At 41.4% G+C, this 27,581-nt stretch overlaps 2 protein-coding genes across 2 annotated transcripts; both read right to left on the reverse strand.

The window, feature by feature from the left end:
• Nucleotides 1–342: 342 nt before the first annotated feature.
• LOC130724622 (gamma-interferon-responsive lysosomal thiol protein-like) lies at nucleotides 343–27,574 on the reverse strand. The gene is made up of 5 exons (XM_057575897.1): nucleotides 27,107–27,574; nucleotides 26,908–26,973; nucleotides 25,278–25,418; nucleotides 1,025–1,117; nucleotides 343–851 (listed from the first exon to the last, which is right to left on the reverse strand). The coding sequence occupies exons 1-5, from the start codon at nucleotides 27,377–27,379 to the stop codon at nucleotides 714–716; spliced, it is 711 nt and encodes a 236-aa protein (XP_057431880.1). The 5' UTR covers nucleotides 27,380–27,574; the 3' UTR covers nucleotides 343–713.
• On the reverse strand, nucleotides 21,815–25,269 carry LOC130724621 (uncharacterized). Its single transcript, XM_057575896.1, has one exon. It carries the CDS (start codon nucleotides 23,171–23,173, stop codon nucleotides 22,256–22,258), a length of 918 nt encoding a protein of 305 aa, XP_057431879.1. The 5' UTR covers nucleotides 23,174–25,269; the 3' UTR covers nucleotides 21,815–22,255.
• Nucleotides 27,575–27,581: the final 7 nt, after the last annotated feature.

Raw genomic sequence — 27,581 nt, forward strand, 5'->3', positions numbered from 1 at the left:
GGGAGAGGAGAGGGGACGTGGGTGTATTTTATTTTTATTTTTGTATAAAGAACAATGGTATTTAGAACCCGAAAACAAAAAGTCTACTTTCTCATTTTCAAAGACTACTAAACGATTACAGCACTGATTAATGCAATCTACCTTCAATTTTCTTATTGAATATGATTTTCCTCCGTCTGCAGTAGAAATTATATTACAAAGAAAAAAAAATACTCAGAGTAACTTTCTATTACAATATAAAAGGTGGTCTAACTTTCCCCATGAGATTATAATCACATCCTAGGTGAACCAATAGCACTTATTTTACAAAGCAATTAACTAAAACTTTTTAGTAAAAAGTGGTAAAATTCTCAAGTCACTTTAAATGTTATTCATCCATCTTGCAAGGAGTTATTTAACACCATGGAGTAAATTAGACACTACCATTTCTCGTTTCTGGGTGAGGGGATAGTAAGAACTGTGATACCAAGGGAATAGCAAAAACATTTTATTGCACATACAGACAACCATCATGTAACTACAATATACACACAGGTATTTTATGAGAAAGTACCATCTATTTGCACTTCTCTTGGGATAACAACATGATAACAGGAACAAACTGCTTTTAGATCACAAGTAGCTGGGATTGACACATCTAAATTGCATCTCCAAGGTTCATCTTGTGCATTCATGACATAATTGTTGTTGACCTTATTTTTCCCATGTTGGCATCACTCTTCCATATCAGAAACTGAATGCTTGGGCATTGCTTCCACAACAGTACTAAGGTATGATGCTTTAGTGCAACTTGTGGGTTTATGTGTGCCTTGATAAGCCTCACAGACATAGCTTAAGAAGTTTTGATAATCCTGCAGCAAAATAATTTTGCAAATTCTTTTCAATTTCCATCATTCATCATTTCATGGTCAGCACAAATTTTATTGTTATAAATAGTTTGTTTATTAGAGCTATATAGCTTCGCGAAAAAATCAAACGCAGGGAATAGTGAATATTTGGCCAGATACATAATTGCAAAACTAACCTCGTAGAGTGGCTGTCCATTCACAACTACCCATGGAACATACGTATGAGGAGGCTGCAGAGCATTTGTTTCAGCTGCATAATTTAGTTCAAGCTGCATAAAGAAGGTAAAAGTTATAGCACATATGTTATATCTTTATTTACCATCAAGATATAGCATTAATTTTCAGACAAACAGTGATATATTGATTCAGCCCATCTATTGTATCTTTGTTAGTAGCTGGAGATCATATTAACAACTAACATTTTCCAAATTAGGGAATGTATGGAAAAAGGAATTTGTCACTAGCACCAGATATACATATACTATACCAATTTTACATAATAGAACCAGTTCCTGCTATTTGACATGACTGAGATTCAATTATCTATTCATCTTGGTGGAACTTGTTTAAATAAAGAATCAAAGGTCCCACGAATTCAGCATCTGCAGGATTATTCAAACTTTCTAATCGTCAAGTTTCAACAAATATGTTTCATTTAGAAGTGTCGGTAAAACTTCAAGGTTCATATAAAAGAAGTTAGAAGATGATAGAACCACCCTGAAATCTGATATTATTTCTCACAAATCCCTAATTCCCAAATTGGGAACTAGAGCACAATACAAGAGAGAGAGTCCACACTCTCTAGAGAGTCCACACCCTCTTCCTAATCCCAATACCCAAATGATACAAAAGATACCCCTAACTGATAGAACCCAGAAAATGTAGAAGTATTATTGATGAAGAACCCTAATCCCAAATTGGGAATTAGGGGAAAGATACAAGGAAGGATACCAAACACCTTCCCTAACCCAAGAGAGAACCACTTCTCTTTTTAGAACCCAATTCCCAAATGATACAAAAGATCCCCTAATGTTCACTAACCACCCTTATTTATAGGCAACAAGCCTTATTACTACCTTCTAACTAACTATCTAATATGTGAGTACCTATCAATACTCCACCCCTGAAAATTCACCTTGTCCTCAAGGTGAAGAACTGAATACAAAAGGGGACTGAAGAATATAAGCTATAAACATGAACAGCTATTCCAAACTCCCAAGAGTGGTAATCACATCTTCCACCCGGGTCCCATAGCCGAAAGCAAAAAGTCCAAAACATGTATGACTTGGGGAAAATCTTCACTGTCCTGCTGAAACTAATGTGGCGTTAGTCCGATTGCTGGAAAAACAAGTAGCAGAAATTCCAGTTGATGCCAAGAGGTTGAAATAGCACTGTAGTAGCATCTTTAAAAGCAAATCCCAACATGAAAGAAGTGGCGGGTATCTTCCCAAAACTAGCCAACAAATGCTGATTAGATGTCTTCTTAAATGACATTAATTCAGAAGGTTGCAACTGTATGAGTTGAATACTGTCAACAGACTGTGAAATAGAGCATTTAATGCTCTTAATTAGCAGTTATATTTTTGTTTGTATATAATTATGTTGTTTCCTGTTTGTACTTAGTTTATTTTAGGTAGTTTCTTATTTTCATTCATTCTCCCTAATTCTCTCTTTAGTCAAGGATTTCCTTCTTTGACTTTGATCAATCACATTATGTAATTCCCTCTATAAGAAGAGGAATCCCTGTACAGTTTTTCATATCAATAATATTACCAAATATTTCAACTTGGCATCAGAGCAAAGATCTCTGCGCATCTGATTTGCATCCATGGCTGACAGTTCCTCAGCCAGCGATGATCAGAATACGGAGGAGATTGTGGTTCCCAAAGTCTCGCAGCCTCCAAGGCAGGAGCAGCGAGTCCTGTTCGGCGAATCTCATTCTGTGCCTCCAAGGCAGGAGCAGCGAGTCCTGTTCGGTGAATCTCATTCTGTCCAAATCACCACTTTTCGACTCAATGGGTCGAACTATTTCCGGTGGTCCCAATCTGTCCAGTTGTATATTCGTGGCAGAGGAAAACTTGGGTATCTCACTGGTGAGAAACCCATGCCAGATATTGCTGATCCACAATATGCTGTTTGGGACGCTGAAAACTCCATGGTGATGACATGGCTGGTAAACTCCATGGAGGAGGACATTAGCAGCAATTACATGTGTTATTCCACAGCCAAAGAGCTATGGGATAGTGTCACGGAAATGTATTCAGATCTTGAGAACAAATCTCAGATCTATGAACTCACCTTGAAAGTCAGAGAAATTCGGCAGGGAGGTAATAACGTGACAAAATACTTCCACTCTTTGAAGCGAGTTTGGCAGGATCTAGATCTCTTCAACACTTACAAGTGGAACTCTGCAGAGGATGCCAAACACCATCGACAAACCGTGGAAGAAGGTAGAATATTTCAGTTTCTTGCTGGTCTGAATGAAGAGCTAGATGAAGTTCGTGGCAGAATCATTGGGAGAGCAACCTTACCTTCATTGGGTGAGGTCTTTGCTGAAGTTAGAAGAGAGGAAACTCGCAGAAGTGTGATGATGGGAAAGACCAAAACGGATGCACCTCCTTCTGAGACCAATGCTCTTGCTGTAGAAACTGCTGCCCTTAAGACTTCTACTAACCAGAAGAACTTCTCAAACCGCTGGTGTGATCACTGCAACAGACCCGGTCATACTCGGGAAAGTTGCTGGAAAATTATTGGGAGGCCAGCACATCTAAAGGGTGGCAAGTCAGGTCCTAAAAATCAAAAATCTTTCCCTACAGCTCATGAGGCAGAAAAGACTTCCTTGAAAAAGGAACAAGTTGAGGAACTCATAAGGTTGTTAAATTCTAATTTTTTATCTGGTACTCCTAGTGGTTCTGTGGCACAAACAGGTAATTTTTCTACCCCTAGCTCCCTTAATTGCACCTCAAATATTCATGCACCATGGATCATTGATTCAGGTGCTTCAGATCATATGACTAGCCTTTCTCCTTTATTTAAAACCTATTCTCCTTGTTCTGGAAATGGAAAAATTAGAATTGCAGATGGTTCTTTTTCCGCAATTGCAGGGAAGGGGAAGATTACCTTATCCAATAACATTGACTTAGGAAAAGTTTTACATGTGCCCAAACTATCTTGCAACCTTCTTTCTATTAGCAAAATCTGCAAAGATTCCAATTGCAGTGTGACATTCTTTGACACTCATTGTGTTTTTCAGGACCGGATTTCGGGGAAGATGATTGGCAATGCTAAGATGAAGGATGGACTTTACTACTTTGAGGATACTTTCAGAAATAAAGCAGCTCAGGGTCTTTGTGGTATGAGTTGCACCTCTGTTAGGGACCAAATAATGCTCTGGCATAACAGACTAGGGCACCCGAATTTTCAATATCTTAGGCATTTGTTTCCAGATTTATTCAAAAATGTTAATTGTTCTTCTCTTGAATGTGAAAGTTGTGTTCTTGCAAAAAATCAAAGAGCTCCTTATTATTCTCAACCTTATCATGCATCTAGACCTTTTTACTTAATCCATAGTGATGTTTGGGGGCCTTCAAAAATTACAACTCAATTTGGAAAAAGGTGGTTTGTAACCTTCATAGATGATCACACCCGGTTGTGTTGGGTCTACCTTATGCATGAAAAATCTGAAGTTCCTAATATATTTAAAAGTTTTTCACAAATGGTAGAAACTCAATTTGATACAAAGATCTCCATTTTGAGGAGTGATAATGGAACTGAGTACTTCAATCAAAATCTCAATGAGTTTCTGAAAAATAAAGGCATTCAGCATCAATCGACATGTCCAAATACTCCTCAACAAAATGGCACCGCTGAAAGAAAAAATAAACATCTCCTTGAAGTAGCTCGTGCCATTATGTTTGAGAGTAATGTTCCAAAGTATTTGTGGGGAGATGCTGTCCTAACAGCAGCCTATCTTATAAATAGAATGCCCACTCGTGTGTTGAATTATCGCACACCTTTGGAAAATTTCAAAACCATTTTTCCAGCATGTCGATTACATACTGATATGCCTTTAAAGGTGTTTGGTTGTACAGTTTTTATGCATAAACCTTCCACATCTCGGTCCAAACTAGACCCAAGGGCAGAAAAATGCATTTTTGTTGGTTATTCTCCAAACCAAAAAGGATATAGAGTCTTTAATCCTATCACAAAGAAGCTTTGTGTTAGCATGGATGTTACCTTTCTTGAACATCAACCTTTTTTCAAAAAAATTCCCTTCAGGGGGAGAATAATAATGTGAGTGAAGACAATTTTTTGCATGAACCGCTGCCCATTCCTATTGTAGACACAGAGAATACAAATTTTATTGATGAATGCAACAAGGAAGAACATGTGGAAACAAGTTCTGAAATTTCTAAAGAAAATCTTATGCCAGACTTAGGTGGAGCCCAAACAGAGAAAGAAATACCACAGTCAAAAAAAGGAGTTCCATGTTTATACTCGGAAGTATCCTAAAAGGACCAAAGACCAATCCATCATCTCTGCACCAAGCCAACCAGAAATCCCGGAAGAAGGCCAAGTAAGAATACCACAAGAAATTCGAGGTAACACTGACATTTTCACTTCTACTATTGAATTACCCATAGCTATTAGAAAAGGAACCAGAACCTGCACCCAAAAATCAGAAAAATCTAGCACAAACCATCCCATTTCCCAATATGTTTCCTACCAAAATCTTTCACCGAATCACAAAGCTTTTACCTCTAAAATAACAGATCTGTTTGTGCCTAGAAACATTGAGGAAGCACTAGATGATCCCAATTGGAATTTAGCAGTCTTAGAAGAGTTGAGTGCACTGAAAAAGAATGAAACTTGGGAAATAACAGACCTGCCACGTGACAAAAAACAGGTGGGTTGTAAGTGGGTATTTACCATTAAGTGCAAGGCCGATGGAAGTGTAGAGAGGTACAAGGCGAGATTGGTGGCAAAAGGGTTCACTCAAACTTATGGAGTAGACTATCAAGAGACGTTTGCTCCAGTTGCTAAACTTAACTCTGTTCGGATTCTTATATCCCTTGCTGCAAGTTACAACTGGCCTTTACATCAATTGGATGTAAAGAATGCTTTCCTGAATGGGGAGTTAGAGGAAGAAGTGTTTATGAGTCTTCCCCCCGGATTTGAAGAAGAACTTGGAAGAAATAAGGTGTGTAGACTAAAGAAGTCATTATATGGGCTGAAGCAATCTCCAAGAGCATGGTTTGAGAGGTTTGGAACAGTGGTAAAAGGGCTTGGATATATCCAAAGCCAAGCTGATCACACATTGTTCTATAAACATTCAGCAGATAATAAGGTTGCTATCTTGATTGTATATGTTGATGATATTATTCTGACAGGTGATGATAGCTTGGAACTCAAAAATCTGAGGGAGAAACTTGCTAAAGTTTTTGAAATCAAGGAACTTGGCCCATTGAAATACTTCCTTGGAATTGAGTTTGCAAGATCAAAGGAAGGTATCTTTATGAACCAGCGAAAGTATATTCTGGATCTTTTAAAAGAAACAGGATTACTTGGATGCAAAGCTGTAGAAACACCCATGGAGCCCAACTTAAAGCTGCAACCAGCTGAAACAGAAAATATGGTGGACAAAGGAAGGTATCAGCGACTAGTGGGAAGGCTAATATACTTATCTCACACCCGTCCAGACATTGCCTTTGCTGTAAGCATGGTAAGCCAGTTTATGCATGCACCAGGTCATGAACACTTGGAGGCAGTTTTTAGAATCTTAAGATACTTGAAGGGATCACCTGGGAAGGGGCTTCTTTATAAAAACCGTGGGCACCTTCAGGTAGAAGCCTACACTGATGCAGACTGGGCAGGGAGTGTGACAGACCGAAGATCAACATCAGGCTATTGCACCTTTGTTGGAGGAAACTTGGTTAGTTGGAGAAGTAAAAAACAAACCGTTGTAGCAAGGAGTAGTGCAGAAGCTGAATTTAGAGCAGTTGCTCATGGAATTTGTGAGGCATTATGGGTGGAAAAGCTTCTACAGGAATTAAAGGTTTTCAATTCTCCTCCAATAAAGCTTTATTGTGACAACAAGTCTGCAATATCTATTGCACACAACCCGGTCCTACATGATAGGACCAAGCATGTCGAAGTTGATAAACACTTCATCAGAGAGAAGATAGAAAGTGGGCAGATTTGTATTACATATGTTCCCACTGCAGAGCAATCGGCAGACATCCTAACCAAAGGATTACCCAAGAAATCCTTTGACAACATAACTAGCAAGCTGTCTATGGAGGATATCTTTAGGCCAGCTTGAGGGGGAGTGTCAACAGACTGTGAAATAGAGCATTTAATGCTCTTAATTAGCAGTTATATTTTGGTTTGTATATAATTATGTTGTTTCCTGTTTGTACTTAGTTTATTTTAGGTAGTTTCTTATTTTCATTCATTCTCCCTAATTCTCTCTTTAGTCAAGGATTTCCTTCTTTGACTTTGATCAATCACATTATGTAATTCCCTCTATAAGAAGAGGAATCCCTGTACAGTTTTTCATATCAATAATATTACCAAATATTTCAACTAATACAAATAGCACAATCCTCCCTTTCCCTTGCAATTGTGGCTGTAACAAAATACAAGCTACAACAGTGAACAATCCCAAATACAGCTATGCCAAAGATCCAAAACTGACAATTCCCGTTTCCTCCTGGATCCCAGCGCATGAAGCAAATAATCACAACTATGTATGAATTGGTGATCACCACCAATTGGAATAGCAAACCATAGAAATTTCCAAAAGAAAACCCCTCCAAACTAATATTTTCCAAATCACCATGATACTCAATGCCTGCTACAGCCTCTTGATGAATTGGTGAAAGCAAAAGTCCCCCCGGATCAATTAATAACCCAAAAATACTGTCATGCTTCTTTCCTGTACCATGTTGTAAATGGCCTAAACTAGCAATAAAAGCTTCAACATTCCATTTGTTCGTACTACAATGGTCTTGTTCCAGTCTACCAAAAAATTTATATGCATACCTGTGTTGCATCTCACAATCAAAGCTGAAATATAATTTTGACACAGCAATCCCATCTTCTTCAATGCCCAAACTGTAGTCAACAACATAGTTGTCTGTAACTCTTTGAAATGAGTTCTGGTTCCCTGCTTCAAGTACATGGGCAAATTGGGTTTTGACCCAAAAGTTGATAAGTTGGCCCAAATCTTTCCCTTTGTGAGGTGAAAAGTGCTTTGGGCTGGGCTCCTTTGGTCAAACAGTTGACCCAAAAATGTCAGTTCAGTTGTGTCCTCTGCCCCCCATGCTTCACAGATGTGGTTTCTCATCACCTCCCGACTCAACACATCCAGCGATGTGAATATTATGCTACCACTGCCCCTGACGACGAAGTCCGGTGGCTTTGACGGTGGTCGTGTGGCCGCCCTTCCTAACCAGAGAAGTTCAAACTCTGTTGGACCTGCTTCTCTCTTCTCGCGGCAAGTGTCAACCAACACCGTCCACGTCAACGCCCCCAAAGCCTCCAAGTTAGGCGATTCTGCTGGTGGCCACTTTGTCTTCTCCGGCGCACCAAGAATTGCGCGTGGTCGCTTCCATGGAGGTTGCTTGCTGGTTTCCATCGATGTGGCCTTTGCTCCGGGTTGAAACACCTTCTCAAATGCTCCATCATTCTGGAAATACAGAGTCTTGCCTCTCTTCACCCCCAATTTTGGAACAATTCTGTTGAACACTAAATCGATGGGTTGGGGCCAAACGGCGAATCCCTCCTCCTTTTCCCATTGAATGTTCAGTTCCTGGATTTCTGCCATTGACGGAACGAGGACGACCTTCCCTGTTTCATCTTCCTCGTGCTTCTTCGTCGACTTGAAACTCAAGAATAGTGTCTCCGCCGCCGTCATCCTCCGTGACGTCCCCGTGATCGCCCAACCTTCCTCCGCGACAACTCTCTCTCCTTCCTCTGTTGACTCTGAATCTCCTCTGTTTCAAGAATGGATTTCTGAGTCGCCTCCGCCACCGCTGAATCAGTCTCAGTTGTGGTTTCCAAATTCGCCGGCGATACCTCCGCCGCTACTCGCTCTTCCCCCGCTGTCGTCTCCGATTCACCCTCTGTTCCAAGATTCAGTTTCTGAATCGCAGAGGTTGAGTCTTCCTCTTCTTTAGATGCTTTCCCAGCCACAGTTGCGGTCTCACTTCCCCTCAACAACGCCGCCGCTGCCGCCGCTTGCTCCGCCTCGATTGCCGCCTCTGATTCTTGCCTTTCTTGTTCCATCTTCTGCCTTCGCTCATTCAGATCTCTCAACTGCTCTTTAATTGACTCGTGTTCCTTTCTGCTCTCTGCGAATTCTTTCTGCAACTCTCGCAACATGCCAATGATTTCCATCTTTTCCCTTGGTGAGAGAAAATTCCCGAAATCTGCAGCCATCTCCTTCTTGATGTTGTTTTATTGTGGGATTTTCTTGGCCAGGCACCTGAATCGGTGCTCTGATACCAATGATAGAACCCAGAAAATGTAGAAGTATTATTGATGAAGAACCCTAATCCCAAATTGGGAATTAGGGGAAAGATACAAGGAAGGATACCAAACACCTTCCCTAACCCAAGAGAGAACCACTTCTCTCTTTAGAACCCAATTCCCAAATGATACAAAAGATCCCATAATGTTCACTAACCACCCTTATTTATAGGCAACAAGCCTTATTACTACCTTCTAACTAACTATCTAATATGTGAGTACCTATCACTAACTCTCTAATGTTTGTTATTTATAGGCCACGTGCCTCAATAACATTGTATGAATTGGGTTCAAGACTGCATTCATTAAGGCTTGGAACGTCGAAGGAGCATTGGTCAAGCCAAATGGCATAACCAAGAACTCATAATGGCCTTCGTGAGTTCTGAAGGCTGTTTTCTCAATGTCCTCAGTTCTCATCCTAATCTGATGGTAACCAGATTTGAGGTCTAGTTTAGAAAAGATTTGTGCTCCTCCTATTTCATCTAAGAACTCCTCAATGATAGGAATAGGAAATTTATTAGGCACTGTGATTTTGTTCAGGGCTCTATAATCCACACAAAATCTCCACCCTCCATCCTTCTTCTTGACCAAAATAATAGGACTTGAGTAGGGACTGATGCTTGGCCTTATCACTCCAGCCTGAAGCATATCCCCAACCAGCTTTTCCACCTCTGACTTCTGAAAATAAGGGCACTTGTAAGGTCTCAAATTGGGAATTTCAGCTCCTTCCTTAAGATGAATGGCATGATCATGAATTCTGGTTGGTGGCAGCCCCTCTGGATCAATAAACACTTGACCAAACTGCTGCAAAACTTCCAGCAATTCCACTGGAATTGGAGCCTCAAGCTTCTGCTCCTCACTGGTTCCTGTGCAATGCAGTACCAATCCTTCCTCTTCTGTTTTCAAAACCTGCCTGAAGGCTGCCAAAGATAACTGAGACTTTGTAAGTGAAGGATCTCCAGTGATTGTAACCCATTCATTGCCCTGTTTAAGAGTTAGCTTCAATTGTCCAAAATCTGCTTTAACCTCTCCTAAGCTAGCTAACCAATCAAGGCCAAGAACCAAATCTACTCCCTGCAAGGTGAACAAATAGAAATCCTGTACAATATCAACTCCCTGCACAGTAAGCAACAAGTCAACACACTTTCCTTGGCACCTAACTTTATGGCCATCTCCCACCTCCACAGTGTAACTTGGGGTATCCTTCTTTGGAAGTTGCATGCTAGATACGAACTCCTCTGCTACGAAATTGTGAGAAGCCCCACAATCAACCATAACTACCACTTGTTGACCTCTAAACTGTCCTGCAATCTTCCAAGATTTAGCAGTGGTCAATCCAGCCATAGAGTACAATGATAACTGTAGTGAGTTGAGCTGTTCTAATCCTTCTTCCTCAACTTCCCCTGGTTCCTCCTCCTCCTCCTCTCCAAGGATTATCATCTTTAATTGTTTGTTCTTACATTTATGATCTCTGCTAAAAGGCTCATCACACCTAAAGCACAGCCTCTTTTCCCTTTTTTCCCTCATTTCTGCACTAGTGAGATGTTTATATTCCCCACTTCTAGCTGTTCCCACAGCACCAGAGATTCCAACTACAGGGTTACTGTAAGACCTGGATTTTCAGAACAAGTTAAGTTTCCGACTCACACGTAGAAATAGTGTAAGCGTGACAGGAGTTTGACATTTGAGAAAGATTAATGAAGAAGAAAGTTCAGGAATTGCTTGAGGAATGTTGCGTAGCTGTTTTCGGAGTTAGTGCGAGTCGTCTGCACACTTGCCTTAGGGCGAGCGTGTCCAGAATAGGCTATTTCGCTCTTAAAGCAACGTTTTAAGTGAGATTTCGAACTCTCGGAAAATTTAAAGATTCTCTTTATTTTTCCATTGACCAGCGTTTCATTTCGGAACTCTGGACTGTACGCACGATAGGTTTCACTTTTCGGATGTCCGCCGACGCTAATTTCTTTGCTTCGAAACCCTATTTTCGAGCAATGGATGAAGACTTTTTCTATTCGGGATTTCTAACGAAGATTCCGTCCGCGTTGCCAGACTTGTTTCGACATTTCCAATCTTTTTTCTGTTGGAAGTTTTGTCGTTTGAGCATCACAGCAAAAAGTAGTTTTTCGGGGCAGATTAACCGACACCGCTTTTGAGTTTTTCGATATCGTTTTTCCCAAATCCTAGATATTTGTTTTGAGTTCTGGAATTCCGACGCCAGAATCTCTCTTAGAATTTCTCGGTGATCGTGCTGCAAAAATCGGAATCGCGAAATTTTCATTTTCCCGCGATTTCACCCGCCTATAAATAGCGCGAAAAAGCAAAATCCTCTCATTTTCTTTCCATTTGTGGCTGATTTCGTGGGGAGCAAGGGGGGAGGGGATTTCCGCGAAAACTTGACCAATCTTCGTGCAGTTCGTCCCTACTTCTAGGTATCGAGGTAACTATCATGAATCCTGCCTCTGATTTCTGTTTCTGCTGAGTTTCTGAAGTCGTTTCTGTGCTCTAAGTTTTGAGCTTTTTCTAAAATTGTCCGATTTCTCTGATTTCTCGCTTGGGTTATGTTCCTTATGTTCCCCTGAGTCTAAAACCTCTGTCAGTAAACTCTGATTGCGATTCAGTTGTCCAGGATCTGAAAAATTGACTCAAAACTCTTTTTGTCTCACATTTCGAAACTTTATTGTCGAAAAGACTTAATATGACTTCGTGCCTTTAGGATTTGTTGTCACGGATATCATGAGGATCGTTGCTGTCAAATTTGTTTTCAGAACGGATAACTTTGAAGTTTTGAGCCTTTATTTTGGACCAAAATGCCCCTGCGTAGTCGTATTTCGGCCCGATTGTCCGAAAATTGTTCTGACAGTTTCTTTGCCTTAGTTTTACCCTAAAACTACCTTGTAAACTGATTTGATCGAAGAAAAAGAGCCGAAGCTCTTTTCTCCTTATGGCCGTGGGCTATTTCCTAAGGGGGGGGAGTTTTTCGTTTTCGAAAACTTGTCTTTTCGTACCTGATTGTCCTATTCTGAAGCTTTAATGCTTTGTCTATCGTTTATGTATTGTTTTGCGATCGAACTAATCGATTTTGTTTGGATTCTGCTTTGTTTTTCTCCGAGGTTCAGTTGAGGGAACTTTGGAAGACTCAGAGCAATTGTTTGAGGAGAACTTTGTTTGCGAAGCTGGAACAGCTCGAGGTTAGGGCAACTTACTATATATTAGCTATGACTGCATGATAGGCGTCGATAAATTCGACTTATGTTTTATCTGATGTTGTTTTTGATGATGAGTTGATGTTATGATGCTTTTCCATACTTGTGATGTTGTGCTTTTGTTGGATTGAGCGTTTTGACGCAACTTCGGAGTGGAGGTTCATTGATCTGGTGATCTTTGATATCTCGGGTTGGATGAACAACCCTAGGCAAGTCCAAATGTGGGGTTTGAGACTTAGCCATTTGTTGGGATTCGTTGGAATTCCTAGACTTTCCCCGGGAAATGTATTTTGGGTGGTTGATCTTTGAAAACTTAGAATGATAGAGCTTTGAAAAACTAAAGACTTGGGAAACTTAGACTTTGAGAAATAAACTCATAACTTGACTAATTCGAATTGAAACAATTTTTATTAACGTTTAAGCATAGGAGAACTGAAGGGGAAAATATTTACGAAAGACGGGGAAAAGTCGACTTTGTTGTGGGTTTGGAGAGTTATCGGAATTGGGGGAAGCCACTAAGGTGAGCTATGGTGATGATTGAAAGTCACCGAGTACTCTAGTACTCTTGGGGATTGTTGTGGAGCCGTGTTGTATTGACCGACACCTAGTGCTCTTGTTGTTTGGGCTGTGTTGTATTGACCGACACTAGACCCTTGTGTTTTCTTGTTGGAGTTGTGTTGTATTGACCGACACTTACTCCGAGTTGTGTTGTATTGACCGACACTAACTCATTGGGTTGGTTGAGATTGGGTTGTGAGCTAAACACTTTCGTGGTAAGGGCGATTCGTTGTTTGGCTAACCACGTTGCATTCAATCGGGTGAATAACGGGAATGGTTCACCTGTGCATATCATGGTGAATAACGGGAATGGTTCACCTTGCATTAATGATGAATAACGGGAATGGTTCATCATTCGGTGAATAACGGGAATGGTTCACCAAGGATGAATAACGGGAATGGTTCATCCAGGATGGATTTCATCCAGGATGGATAACGGGAATGGTCCATCCATAGTGAAAATGCTTCACTTGTGGCGAACGGGAACGCGTCACAAATCCGGATTCATATTGTGCATTCACGCATACATTCATGCTGACTGAGACTGTGTGCTGTTTGTTTATTGAAGTAGTGTTAGAGCCATAACATGCTAGGATTACTTATATGCTTATATAACAACTTATATATATACCCTGTCACATGTTGAGTGTATATGTACTTATTGCTGTGAGTTGACCCTAGCGCCTTGGCTTTGGTTGTATGTTTGTGTTTGGGCGGTCGGCCTGCTGCCAGATGTCGATGGCCGACTGGTTCTCGGTGGTCTCTCCCCCGCGTACTACTTTGGAGTCACTGCGGCTTCGCGTGACATGGAGTGCAGCCGAGGCTGTACAGATGTATATATATTTGTATATCGGTTAGTTTAGTTGTTGGGTGTTGTCTCTACTTCTTTATCGCTTTGATTTAAAGGAAAGAAACGAAAAAAAAAATTTACCTGTTTTCCGCGTAAAGTTTATTTTTGGTTACTAAAGTGACACCTGGAAGTCGGGGTGTTACATTGTGGTATCAGAGCTTAGTCGAGTCTTTTGGGAGTCTTTGGGGAATAGGTCTTCTGTGCTAGGTTGTGTGACTCTGCAAAGAGTGAAAATTGATTGTCTGCAGAGCGATTTTCGCTCTAATTGCTTGCGTTACTACTCAATCGGATTGAGTGGTTTGTCTAGTGCTACCGTATGGTTAGTACTAATCGGACGTTCGATGGGATATAGGATGGTGGATCTTAACCGGATGGCGGAGGCTACATGTGAGCATCATCAACGACTGATGGCGACAACAATGTATCAATAAAGAGGAATGAACCGAATTGGAGCTGGGGGACCAATGAGGTCAGGTTCCCAAGGCTACAACGGAAGGAAGAGTTACCATAAGTGGGGACCATATCAGCGTTCCGAGGGAAGAAATCTTATCTCAAGAGAGTACAAACCGACGACTGCTGATACTGGGGGGGAAGCCAGTTGGTGACAAAGGAGTGACATGTACTCGTTGCAGAAAGTTTGGGCATTTTGCTAACAAATGCTCAGTGATTGGACGGAGATGCTTCAAGTGTAACCGAGAGGGGCATCTAGCTGTGAACTGCAAGACCAAAGAAAGTCTATGCTTCAATTGCAACCAACCGGGACATTTCTCCCAAGATTGCAAGGCACTCAGGGGCGAATCATCAGGGAATGTTGGGAAAGGAAAACAACTTGCTACAGAGGAAAGGATTCATATCAAGGGAGGAGCAAGAGTTGAGGAGTCGAACGAGGAAGAACGTGGGAACGATGGTAATATTTTAACTGTTCTCGTATTCTAGAATAACTTACTCTTTTATATTCAAGCGAGTGTGACGCGCCTAACTTGTATTTACTACTTAGACTATGATCCTATGATTATTATCCCTAGTAGGACCTTATTCGAAGTTGCTCGTGATTTAACTATAGAGGTTACACGAGATCTAGAATAGCACGCGGAGCTAGGGAGTTGTTTTACCGAGGCGTTGATAAGGAAGCTAGGATCTCAGGGAAATTCCTTATGGGTACGAATCGTAGGATTTTAGGGCGTTTAGTTTTGAAGCGGAGTCGTTAGAGGATCTTTCGGCAAAAGGGATTCATTCGACCGAGTGTTTCACCATGGGGAGCGCCAGTGCTTTTAGTCAAGAAGAAGGACGGAAGGTCGAGATCGTGGGTGGATTATCGACAATTGAACAAGGCGACGATCAAGAACAGATACCCGTTGCCGAGGATAGATGATTTGATGGACCAACTACGAGGGGCTACCGTATTTTCCAAGATAGATTTGAGGTCAGGCTATCGTCGGATCAGAGTGAAGATTGAGGATATACCGAAGACTGCTTTCAGGACACGTTAAGGACACTACGAGTACCTAGTGATGCCGTTTGGAGTGACGAATGTACCTGCTGTTTTCATGGATTACATGAACCGCATCTTTCAGGAGTTCTTAGATCGGCGTGTGGTGGTGTTTATTGAGGACATATTGATCTATTCGAAGGACGCGAATAAACATGAAGGACATTTGCGCCAAGTTTTACAATTGTTGAGAGAGAAAAAGCTGTATGAGAACCCTTCCAAGTGTGAATTCTGGCTGGAGGAAGTCAATTTCTTAGGCCATGCTATCTCGAAGGAGGGCATAGCTGTGGATCCGGCGAAAGTGGAGACTGTTTTGGCTTGGGAGCAACCGAAGATGGTGACAGAGATCAGAAGTTCTGTGGATTTAGCTGGATATTATAGACGCTTCATTGAGGGATTTGCCAAGATTGTTGGACCTTTGACTCAATTGACGAGGAAGGATTAATCTTTTACATGGATTGAGGGTGTGTGGTTCCGTAGCAGAATCGTTAGGAACTTGATATCAGGATATTTGTGGTTACTGGATGTCAGGAACTCATTGTCTGTTCCAGTGGGTTTTTCTAAATTTCCACCTTCGATGTATTAGGCCTGATCAACCTAATATTGAGGGGGTGATATTCGGAATCACAGCTGATAATGGACCTTGATAGAAGGATGTGTAAGATGAATTTGAATTGATTGAGGATTAGTCGGATTTGGGAGGAAAGTTTGTGTTAAGCATTTGATTGTACAAGATTAAGATTTGAACCTTTGGAAGTTGATGATTTTCGTATAGACATTGATTGGTTAGTTCGTGTGATTACTCCAAGTAGAGGTAGACTAAGCCAATAGAATTGATGTTGGAAAATCTTTAAGTATTTTCTCGGAAGTTATGAAGTCATAGGTTATGTGATTTCTGACGTGGGATTATTAGAGATTAGATAGGTTGGATTTAATATCCGGTTATAGATGATTGTTTGATGGTAGCGAGATTGAGAAGAATTAACTCTGAACTAGATTGTTATAGTCGAGTTCGAGGAATAAGTTTTGCTAAGCGTTGGATTAATATGTGGAGACATTATAGTCTTAAGAGATGAATTTTCGCTTGAAAAGTGTTGAATTAATGATTAAGTTGGAGAAAGAAAGTTTTAGCATAAGTTGAATACTTGAGGTTGGTGATATGGATTCCAAGGAAATATGCTGAGATTACTAAGTGAGATTTACTAAGTTGGATTGAAATCTTAGGGTTAAGATTGAATCTTGAGAGCCGAGAATCACGTACGAGTAGGAGATCTTATGGTTGTAGGTGTGACAATAGGAGTTGAATCTTAGAAGATTGAAGACCTGAAGGTGAGTTTCGGGTTAAGACCATTGAGGTGTAGTATAAGAGAGATCTTGAAGTAAGGGAATTCTGGGTTGTGTGGAGTGTTAAGGTTGGTGATCGATTGATGTTGATTATGAGGTTGCGGACATAATGACCATGTGATAAGATTTGAATGATGTTAGCATAATAAGTTATGATTATGGATATCAGGACCAAGGGGTGAGTGTGGAAGCATGACGACACTTATCAGGTCGTTGGGTAAGTGAAGGAGTTATAGTTTTTAAGAAACGGATATTCATTTAAGAAGTATTGAAGGATTAAAGGACATTAGAGGACCAAACTTGGAGAAGGTTTAGGTTTTAAATCTATGAATGTCTGTCTAAGGTGTGAAGGACTCAAAGTTTGTCAGAATTTGATTGGGAGATTAAGAAGTTGATTGACGAGATGGTGGTTGAGTCCCAAAAGGAGGGTGTTGGTGTTAAGATGAATACTTGAAGTTGTTATGTTTGGACAAGTTTCTTAGAGCTTAAGAGTGGATGAAACTTTGTTATGGATTTTGATGATGCATATTATGGTTAACAAGTGAATTTTACTAAGTTGAATGAGAATCCTAGGGCTAAGGTTGACCTAGTGAGCTGAGATTCATGTACACATAAGAGATTTAGTGGTGTTAGCGGCTACGATAACAGTTAAATCCCAGAATGTTGAAGGATTGGATGATAAAATGGCTAGTTAAGTCCCTTGAGGTATAGTTATGATTTAATCTTCTAGAGGATAAGTCTCGATTTGTGCGAAGTGTTAGGGATTTCAGTAAGTGTAAATAGGTTTGAGTGAGGGAAGTTCTAAGGAAGAAGACGATAATAATGGATTGTTAGATATTAAGAAGAGGATTATCTTATAAGTTGTTGGTAACTTGATGTTGAAGGGGATAAGATTAGTGAAGGACAAGAAATAAGGACATAAGTCGATTTTTAATTCGAATGGTGACTAAGTAGGAGATTGATTTCATTGTGCGAGTGATGATAGTTACGAAGTTGGATGTGACGTTAATGGACTATTAGATTCCAACGCAATGTTTCGTCTAAGAGTTATCGAACGAACAAGTGATGGACTGTAGATGAAGATCACGAGGACAAGTTGAGTATCTACTTTGAGATGACAGAGAGGCACTGAGTTTAAGAAGAATTCCGGACGACCGAAAGTAAAGAAGTAAGTGGCTAAGGTTGTGCGACTGCACGGAATGCCAACCGGTATCATTTCAAGCAGAGGTCCGACGCAAGTAATCGAGTCAGACGACATGAGGTTGAATGATGTTTTGTCTTTTGAGACGCCGATAGTTAGCAGTGGGGATAGAAGAGTGAAACAGTTAAGGGGAAGGCAGATTGCTTAAGTAAAGATTTTGAGGAACAATGACACAGGCACTACTACATGGGAATTGGAAGATAAGATCAAGGAACTGTATTCCGAACTTTTTGCAGAGCTCTGAGTTTCGAGGACGAAACTTTCTTTTTGGAGGGGAGTATTGTAAGACCTGGATTTTCAGAACAAGTTAAGTTTCCGACTCACACGTAGAAATAGTGTAAGCGTGACAGGAGTTTGACATTTGAGAAAGATTAATGAAGAAGAAAGTTCAGGAATTGCTTGAGGAATGTTGCGTAGCTGTTTTCGGAGTTAGTGCGAGTCGTCTGCACACTTGCCTTAGGGCGAGCGTGTCCAGAATAGGCTATTTCGCTCTTAAAGCAACGTTTTAAGTGAGATTTCGAACTCTCGGAAAATTTAAAGATTCTCTTTATTTTTCCATTGACCAGCGTTTCATTTCGGAACTCTGGACTGTACGCACGATAGGTTTCACTTTTCGGATGTCCGCCGACGCTAATTTCTTTGCTTCGAAACCCTATTTTCGAGCAATGGATGAAGACTTTTTCTATTCGGGATTTCTAACGAAGATTCCGTCCGCGTTGCCAGACTTGTTTCGACATTTCCAATCTTTTTTCTGTTGGAAGTTTTGTCGTTTGAGCATCACAGCAAAAAGTAGTTTTTCGGGGCAGATTAACCGACACCGCTTTTGAGTTTTTCGATATCGTTTTTCCCAAATCCTAGATATTTGTTTTGAGTTCTGGAATTCCGACGCCAGAATCTCTCTTAGAATTTCTCGGTGATCGTGCTGCAAAAATCGGAATCGCGAAATTTTCATTTTCCCGCGATTTCACCCGCCTATAAATAGCGCGAAAAAGCAAAATCCTCTCATTTTCTTTCCATTTGTGGCTGATTTCGTGGGGAGCAAGGGGGGAGGGGATTTCCGCGAAAACTTGACCAATCTTCGTGCAGTTCGTCCCTACTTCTAGGTATCGAGGTAACTATCATGAATCCTGCCTCTGATTTCTGTTTCTGCTGAGTTTCTGAAGTCGTTTCTGTGCTCTAAGTTTTGAGCTTTTTCTAAAATTGTCCGATTTCTCTGATTTCTCGCTTGGGTTATGTTCCTTATGTTCCCCTGAGTCTAAAACCTCTGTCAGTAAACTCTGATTGCGATTCAGTTGTCCAGGATCTGAAAAATTGACTCAAAACTCTTTTTGTCTCACATTTCGAAACTTTATTGTCGAAAAGACTTAATATGACTTCGTGCCTTTAGGATTTGTTGTCACGGATATCATGAGGATCGTTGCTGTCAAATTTGTTTTCAGAACGGATAACTTTGAAGTTTTGAGCCTTTATTTTGGACCAAAATGCCCCTGCGTAGTCGTATTTCGGCCCGATTGTCCGAAAATTGTTCTGACAGTTTCTTTGCCTTAGTTTTACCCTAAAACTACCTTGTAAACTGATTTGATCGAAGAAAAAGAGCCGAAGCTCTTTTCTCCTTATGGCCGTGGGCTATTTCCTAAGGGGGGGGAGTTTTTCGTTTTCGAAAACTTGTCTTTTCGTACCTGATTGTCCTATTCTGAAGCTTTAATGCTTTGTCTATCGTTTATGTATTGTTTTGCGATCGAACTAATCGATTTTGTTTGGATTCTGCTTTGTTTTTCTCCGAGGTTCAGTTGAGGGAACTTTGGAAGACTCAGAGCAATTGTTTGAGGAGAACTTTGTTTGCGAAGCTGGAACAGCTCGAGGTTAGGGCAACTTACTATATATTAGCTATGACTGCATGATAGGCGTCGATAAATTCGACTTATGTTTTATCTGATGTTGTTTTTGATGATGAGTTGATGTTATGATGCTTTTCCATACTTGTGATGTTGTGCTTTTGTTGGATTGAGCGTTTTGACGCAACTTCGGAGTGGAGGTTCATTGATCTGGTGATCTTTGATATCTCGGGTTGGATGAACAACCCTAGGCAAGTCCAAATGTGGGGTTTGAGACTTAGCCATTTGTTGGGATTCGTTGGAATTCCTAGACTTTCCCCGGGAAATGTATTTTGGGTGGTTGATCTTTGAAAACTTAGAATGATAGAGCTTTGAAAAACTAAAGACTTGGGAAACTTAGACTTTGAGAAATAAACTCATAACTTGACTAATTCGAATTGAAACAATTTTTATTAACGTTTAAGCATAGGAGAACTGAAGGGGAAAATATTTACGAAAGACGGGGAAAAGTCGACTTTGTTGTGGGTTTGGAGAGTTATCGGAATTGGGGGAAGCCACTAAGGTGAGCTATGGTGATGATTGAAAGTCACCGAGTACTCTAGTACTCTTGGGGATTGTTGTGGAGCCGTGTTGTATTGACCGACACTAGACCCTTGTGTTTTCTTGTTGGAGTTGTGTTGTATTGACCGACACTTACTCCGAGTTGTGTTGTATTGACCGACACTAACTCATTGGGTTGGTTGAGATTGGGTTGTGAGCTAAACACTTTCGTGGTAAGGGCGATTCGTTGTTTGGCTAACCACGTTGCATTCAATCGGGTGAATAACGGGAATGGTTCACCTGTGCATATCATGGTGAATAACGGGAATGGTTCACCTTGCATTAATGATGAATAACGGGAATGGTTCATCATTCGGTGAATAACGGGAATGGTTCACCAAGGATGAATAACGGGAATGGTTCATCCAGGATGGATTTCATCCAGGATGGATAACGGGAATGGTCCATCCATAGTGAAAATGCTTCACTTGTGGCGAACGGGAACGCGTCACAAATCCGGATTCATATTGTGCATTCACGCATACATTCATGCTGACTGAGACTGTGTGCTGTTTGTTTATTGAAGTAGTGTTAGAGCCATAACATGCTAGGATTACTTATATGCTTATATAACAACTTATATATATATATATATATATATATACCCTGTCACATGTTGTGTGTATATGTACTTATTGCTGTGAGTTGACCCTAGCGCCTTGGCTTTGTTTGTATGTTTGTCTTTGGGCGGTCGGCCTGCTGCCAGATGTCGATGGCCGACTGGTTCTCGACGGTCTCTCCCTCGGGGGGGATCAGATATGAGTTGCTGGATAGGGATGCCCCCACCGCTTGGGTGATCGATGTGGCTGGTCACCGAGCGACGTATAGGGGAAGGGTCATGGAGGACCAGACGGATGAGCGAGGACGCCTGACGAGCGGAGTGCTACGGCGTATGGAGCTGAGTTTTGACTTGCCGCCCTCAGTTCATTGTGGACCAGGCACTGGACATGCACCACCTGCACCACCTCCGACTTCACCTTCTGTTGAGGAGGACCCAGAGGAGATCGAGCCTGCTGCTGCTTCTACACCTGTTGTGCCACCTCCGGCTACTGCCATCGCTTCTACCGACGTGGCGTCGTCCTCTAGGCTCGTACAGCCGAGGAGGGAGTCTGTTGTCCCATCTGTCTCACGTCTCTTATCTTTCTCTTCACCGCACGGCTACCGTGTGGACCCCTTGATGAGGGTGGAGGAGGAGGATGTTCTCACAGGAGAGGTGGATGTGGAGACCGGCTCGACTAGGGCGGTGCGCAGGACAGTGAGGAGGGAGGTTATGGACTTGGACACCGAGATGATTACGGTGGATTCCGACTCTGACTCCGAGAGCAGTGGGGAGAGCTACTCGCCGAGCAGCGATGAGGAGGAGGATGACTGGTGAGCTGAGCTGGGAGGGTAGGTTAGGATTAGCGACATTTTTGTGTAGAGCTCTGATCGTCAGTTTCTTGTTGGGACAGGGTAGGTTCCGATGTGTGGCTTTTTGTGTGGTTCTTTTGAGGAGGATCACAGAGAGTCTGTCGGAGTATAGGGGTCTTCCTTTCAGGCCATTTTTGAGTGCCGACTTTCTCTTGGATAACTGTATTTTGATACTTTTACTCACAGTTCTGGTTTGTATATTTGCCTGCGGGCGTACTACTTTGGAGTCACTGCGGCTTCGCGTGACATGGAGTGCAGCCGAGGCTGTACAGATGTATATATATTTGTATATCGGTTAGTTTAGTTGTTGGGTGTTGTCTCTACTTCTTTATCGCTTTGATTTAAAGGAAAGAAACGAAAAAAAAATTACCTGTTTTCAGCGTAAAGTCTATTTTTGGTTACTAAAGTGACACCTGGAAATCGGGGTGTTACAGTTACCAGCCACAGTTTCCAGCTTTTTATCACTGGTTCCCTTGGTATCAATAGTCACTACTTTATTGTATGTTCCAGTTCTATTGTAGTTGTTTGATCTTGGATAATTATAACTAGCAGATTTTCCCAAAGCCAAATTTTTCTGCTCAATCATCAGAGATTTTTGTATAACTGCAGTTAAAGTAGGAAGTTCAAAGAGTTTTACCTCCATTTTGACCTCTTCCTTCAAGCCATTCAGGAAGATTCCTTTAGCAAAATCTTGATCTATCTCCTTGAGTGCTCCCACGTACTTCTCAAACTCCTCTACAAAAGCTTCTACAGTTCCAGTTTGTTTAAGAGACAAAAGAAGTTCAAATGGATTCTGCATCATAGCTGGTTGGAACCTCCTAATCACTACCAGTTTGAAACCGTCCCAAGTAGGATTTGGATTACACCTTTCCCACCATTGGAACCAACTGAGAGCTTTGCCTTCAAGAGCGATCAAGGTAGCTTGCATTCTATCATCATCAGAAACTCCTCTCAGCTCAAAATACCTCTCCAGCTTGTGCGTCCAACCATAAGCATCGTCACCTCCAAAAATCAGAATCTCAAGCTTCCTCCATCGATTGCTTCCCTTATCGCGCTCAAGACTAGGATCGATTCCAATTGCAGTTCGCAAATCGCGGCTCAAGGCTTCATCAACGGTGGTAACTCCAAGCTTGGACAACACCGCATAGAGAGATTCTTCGATCCTCTTTGCTCTAACCGCATTCTCCTCAATCGCATCTTCCAGATGCTTCGTCCTAGCTTCATTCAACTCCATGCGAGTTCTGAAAGCTTCCCTCTCTGGAATTCCTTCTTCGCCGCTAGAACCAGATGCGCGAGTGTTCACCATGTTTGCTAGAACAGAGATTGGCGATTTCCACAACAGAAGCGAAATCAGGGCACCAGAATCGGTGCTCTGATACCAATGTTAGATCTGGAATTTGAAGAACAGAATTGAAACAAGAACAGTGAAGAATCTTCCAAAATTGAGATGAATATTATTCAGATTGGGGAATCAAGAACGGTTACAGGAAGAGAGAGAAGAGAGAGAGAGAGATGAGAGTTACAACTGAATTCCTCAATTCAGTTAGAGCCCACCAACAACCAGAAAACTAACTCTCTAACTCTAACTATCAGCTATATAAAGCTGTTACCCCCAATATTCACTTATTCTAATTCAGTCCTTATAAACTGAAGATATTACAAAAATAACCCTAAAGGACTAATTCAGTTTGAGTCCTTCTCCTTCCTAACATATACATTGACCACAGGCTTACCCTTAATCCCATCACTCCACTATTCGGTTGCAAGGCCCAATTCTTCCTTAGTTGGGTATGGCCCATTCTGTCAGGGCAGAAGTCCAGCTGGTACCTCATCCTCTCTGGCCACACCTCTGCTGCTGGCACATTCCAGAAACATTCCCATCCACCCCTGACGACAAACTCTTCCCACCTTGCTCTGCGTTCGTGATTTCCCATCGCCACACAACTCGACACAACCAGTGGCGCTAAGACCCAGTTACCAACGCCCCTGACGACAAAGTTCGGCGGCGCTGCCGGTGCCCGTTCGGCCGCCCAACTTGACCAGAGAAGACCCGACTCTGTTTCATCTTCCTCTCCCTTCTCGTGGCAAGTGAAGATCATCTCCGCCTTCGTCGTCACCCACCATGGCACACCAACCTCCTGGCGCATCACGTTGCTAGGTGGTTTTGATGGCGGCCGTTGGAGCGTTCCTGGCCCCACGAATGGTAACCCACGTGAAAATCTGAACTCTGTCGCTGTTAACACCTTGGCCGTTCCTCCGATTGGGTTATCGGAAGCTTCAGACTTGCTTCTGATTTCTGTTTCTCCTTCCTGCACAGTAACCACTGCGATCTCCAGTTTCCCTTGCGACGACTCCGCTGGCGCTATCACCGCCTCCTCCGCTTCAAGAATGGGTTTCTGCGACTCAAAAGTTAAGTCTTCCTCTGCGTCCGGTACTTTCTCGGCTGTTGCCGCTGCTACATCAGGATCTCTCCGTGATGTCGCCGCCGCTGTTCGCTTGATTGCAACCTCAGATTCTCTCTTTTCTTGTTCAATAAGAATGGCTTTGTGAATAACCTCAGGAAGAGAGTAAGATTCGATCAATCGTACCTCTATTCGGATCTCCTCCCTCAATCCTTTCAAGAAGATTCCTTTGACAAATTCTGGATCAATTTCCCTAAGAGCACCCACGTACTTCTAAAAATCTTTCACATAATCTTCCACCGTTTCATCTTGCTTCAGAGAAAGAAGCAACTCAAATGGATTCTGAATCTTTGAGGGCTGAAACCTCCTCACCATTGCAATTTTGAACCCTTCCCATGATGGATTCGGATTACAACGTTTCCACCATTGAAACCAGGTAAGAGCTCTTCCTTCTAAAGCCTCCATTGAAGCCTGCAACTTCTCTTCTTCTGAAACTCCTCGTAGCACAACCTCCAAACGTTGTATCCATTCCAGAGCTTCATCTCCACCAAAAATTGGAATTTCCTCTGAAATTCTCAGCTTGCTCTTTGTCTCTTCCATGCGCAGATTTGTGGTTCAGGCACCTAGATTGGTGCTCTGATACCAATGATAGAACCACCCTGAAATCTGATATTATTTCTCACAAATCCCTAATTCCCAAATTGGGAACTAGAGCACAATACAAGAGAGAGAGTCCACACTCTCTAGAGAGTCCACACCCTCTTCCTAATCCCAATACCCAAATGATACAAAAGATACCCCTAACTCTCTAATGTTTGTTATTTATAGGCCACATGCCTCAATAACATTCTAACTAACTCACTAAGTATAACTAACTAACTAAAGACTATTTAAAACGTTTAGAACACTTTGTCTTTCTTATGAAGATAATGGAAAATCTTCATACTTATATCTCTGTGATAGCATGATATTTCCAGGACTAAAACTAAATAAGAAAAAAGCACTAACCTGTTTACCAAATTCACTATTATAACAATGGTCAATAAGTCTTGAATCCAGACCCAGCTTCTGAAAACAAGACTCCCACTCGTTGTACTTATGCTGATACACCAGATCCTCAACACAATAGATGAAAGGAAAATGCTTGCTCTGCAAAAAGGCATGAAATATATAAATATTCTAACAGTGGTATACATGCAAAGTTGCAAAGTATTATTATAACAAACAACAGTGAACAGTATGATCAAATTAAGAGTGATCTGCAACATTAAAATATTCAGAAAAGTAAAAAACTTGCTGTATTTTTAAACAAGTAAGGCCATTTCTGATAGGTTATGGGTATTAACAAACAAGAATAAAGTGATAGGGGAAATTAACAGTGATCTGCAACATTAAAATATTCAGAAGAGTAAAAAACTTGCTGTATTTTTAAAACAAACAACAGTGAACAGTATGATCAAATTAAGAGTGACGATAGAAATATTTGTTTTACTGAGACAAGGGGAACTCCCCTTAACAAACTGAGATGGTCTCCGATAATCAAACCCAGTGAATATCTAAATATGTCCTTAGTTATTACCAAAATGACTACTATTTATAACTCTAGTCATAATTAACCCAAGCTTCCTTGAATACTAACAAACAAACCCCAAACTAACATAACTGACTCCTAACTAACCCATTGTCTTGACAAGTAGCATAAACCCTTCAAGCAGTTTTCTTCTTCTTGCTTGTATAAACGGTCCACTCTCTCTTGTTATTCAGGATCCTAACAATAACTCCCTCAAGAAAAACAACCTTATCCTCAATGTTGAACTATGGGAATTGGCCTTGGATCATCTCTTTGCTTTTCGTCTTCAGATTTTCCTTGCCATTGGACTTATCACTTGATCCCTTACTTTCCCATGTATGCTGAGGCTTTGAGTACCAAGGACCGCAACAGGATTATACAATCGGCCTAGTGTTAAAGACCTTTAGGCTTTGAGTACCAAGGACACATGAAAAATTGGATAAGTATTCTGCCCAAGGTAAGTGATCCATGTAATTTTTCTTTTCTCACAATACAAATATTTCTTTCCTCCTAATTCTGTTTTCAATTCTAACTAGGACACATGAAAAATTGGATGTATGCATGCCTGAGGAAGGAGTTGCAGTTGAAATGCTACAGCACCAACCTTTTTTACCACCAAATATGGCTCATAATATCTAACTTCCAATTTGGGGTGCAGCCTAGAGGCATTGACCCTTGTCTATGGGGTCTGGTTTTCAAATAGACCCAATCCCCGACCTTAGTGTCATGTGGGACGTCTACATTCATCAGCAAACTTGTCATGTGATCTCTAGCTCTCTCCAAATGGTGCTTCATTCAGTTGTCTCCCTTCAAGCAGTTTCCTTCTTCTTTTTTGGATAAACAATCCAGTCTCTCTTGTGGCTATTAAGGATCCTAATTGTTTCAATAGATCACAGACACATAAATAGAAAGAGAGCATAATCCTAATTTTTTCCCAAAATTTAACTGTCCTTGCTATAATAACCATGGAAATTATGGATAAAATACAAGAAAAAAACATGCATGTTCCTAGATAGTTCACTGATTTCTCTGTCTGTCTAACTACCAAAGGTGAAAAGCAATTCTTACCAGTTCAGGCCATGCAGCAATTGCACACGCTTCAACAGTGTTCAGCAAGCACTCATTCGGGCCATGCTGCAATACTCATCCATGACCAAACCCAAATTAATAAATAAATAAATAGATAAAATGAGCAGCAGTTTTGTCATGAATGAGAAAACGCCAAAACGAGCATAATAAAGCAAACACAAAGAGTAGAGTAGAATACCTGGCAGGTAAAGTTGGTGGCACTTCTGAGCTTGGCGTTACCCCATGGAACGAGGTTGAGGTCAACGATGGAGATGAGGTCATCAGTGAAGATTTTGGGGAGGTAATTGACGATGAAATTGGAGCAGTAAGGGCACAAGCTTTCATAGTACAAGGCCAATGAAACCTTGTTGTTGTTGTTGTTGTTGTGAGATTGAGAGGGAGAGACGAAGAAGAAGGAAAAGAAAGAGAGGTATAAGATGAGAGGAAGAGAAATGATGGATGAAGAAACCATAGCTGAATCTCAGATTGGGAATGAGAATTGGGTTGTGACCCCAGCACAGGACAGTTACAGTTACAGGGGGTCGAGATTTTTTGTTGGTTTTGCTTGTGAGTTGTGAAGCTAAGAGCACGAAGACAGAGGACTGCAGCCAGTTGGAGAATTGATGACGCGTGTTACGCATGAAACTAATGTAGACGTGCTACCGGTATACATT

Source organism: Lotus japonicus, chromosome 6 (genome assembly GCF_012489685.1).
Source record: "Lotus japonicus ecotype B-129 chromosome 6, LjGifu_v1.2".
Taxonomy (NCBI): Eukaryota; Viridiplantae; Streptophyta; class Magnoliopsida; order Fabales; family Fabaceae; genus Lotus; species Lotus japonicus.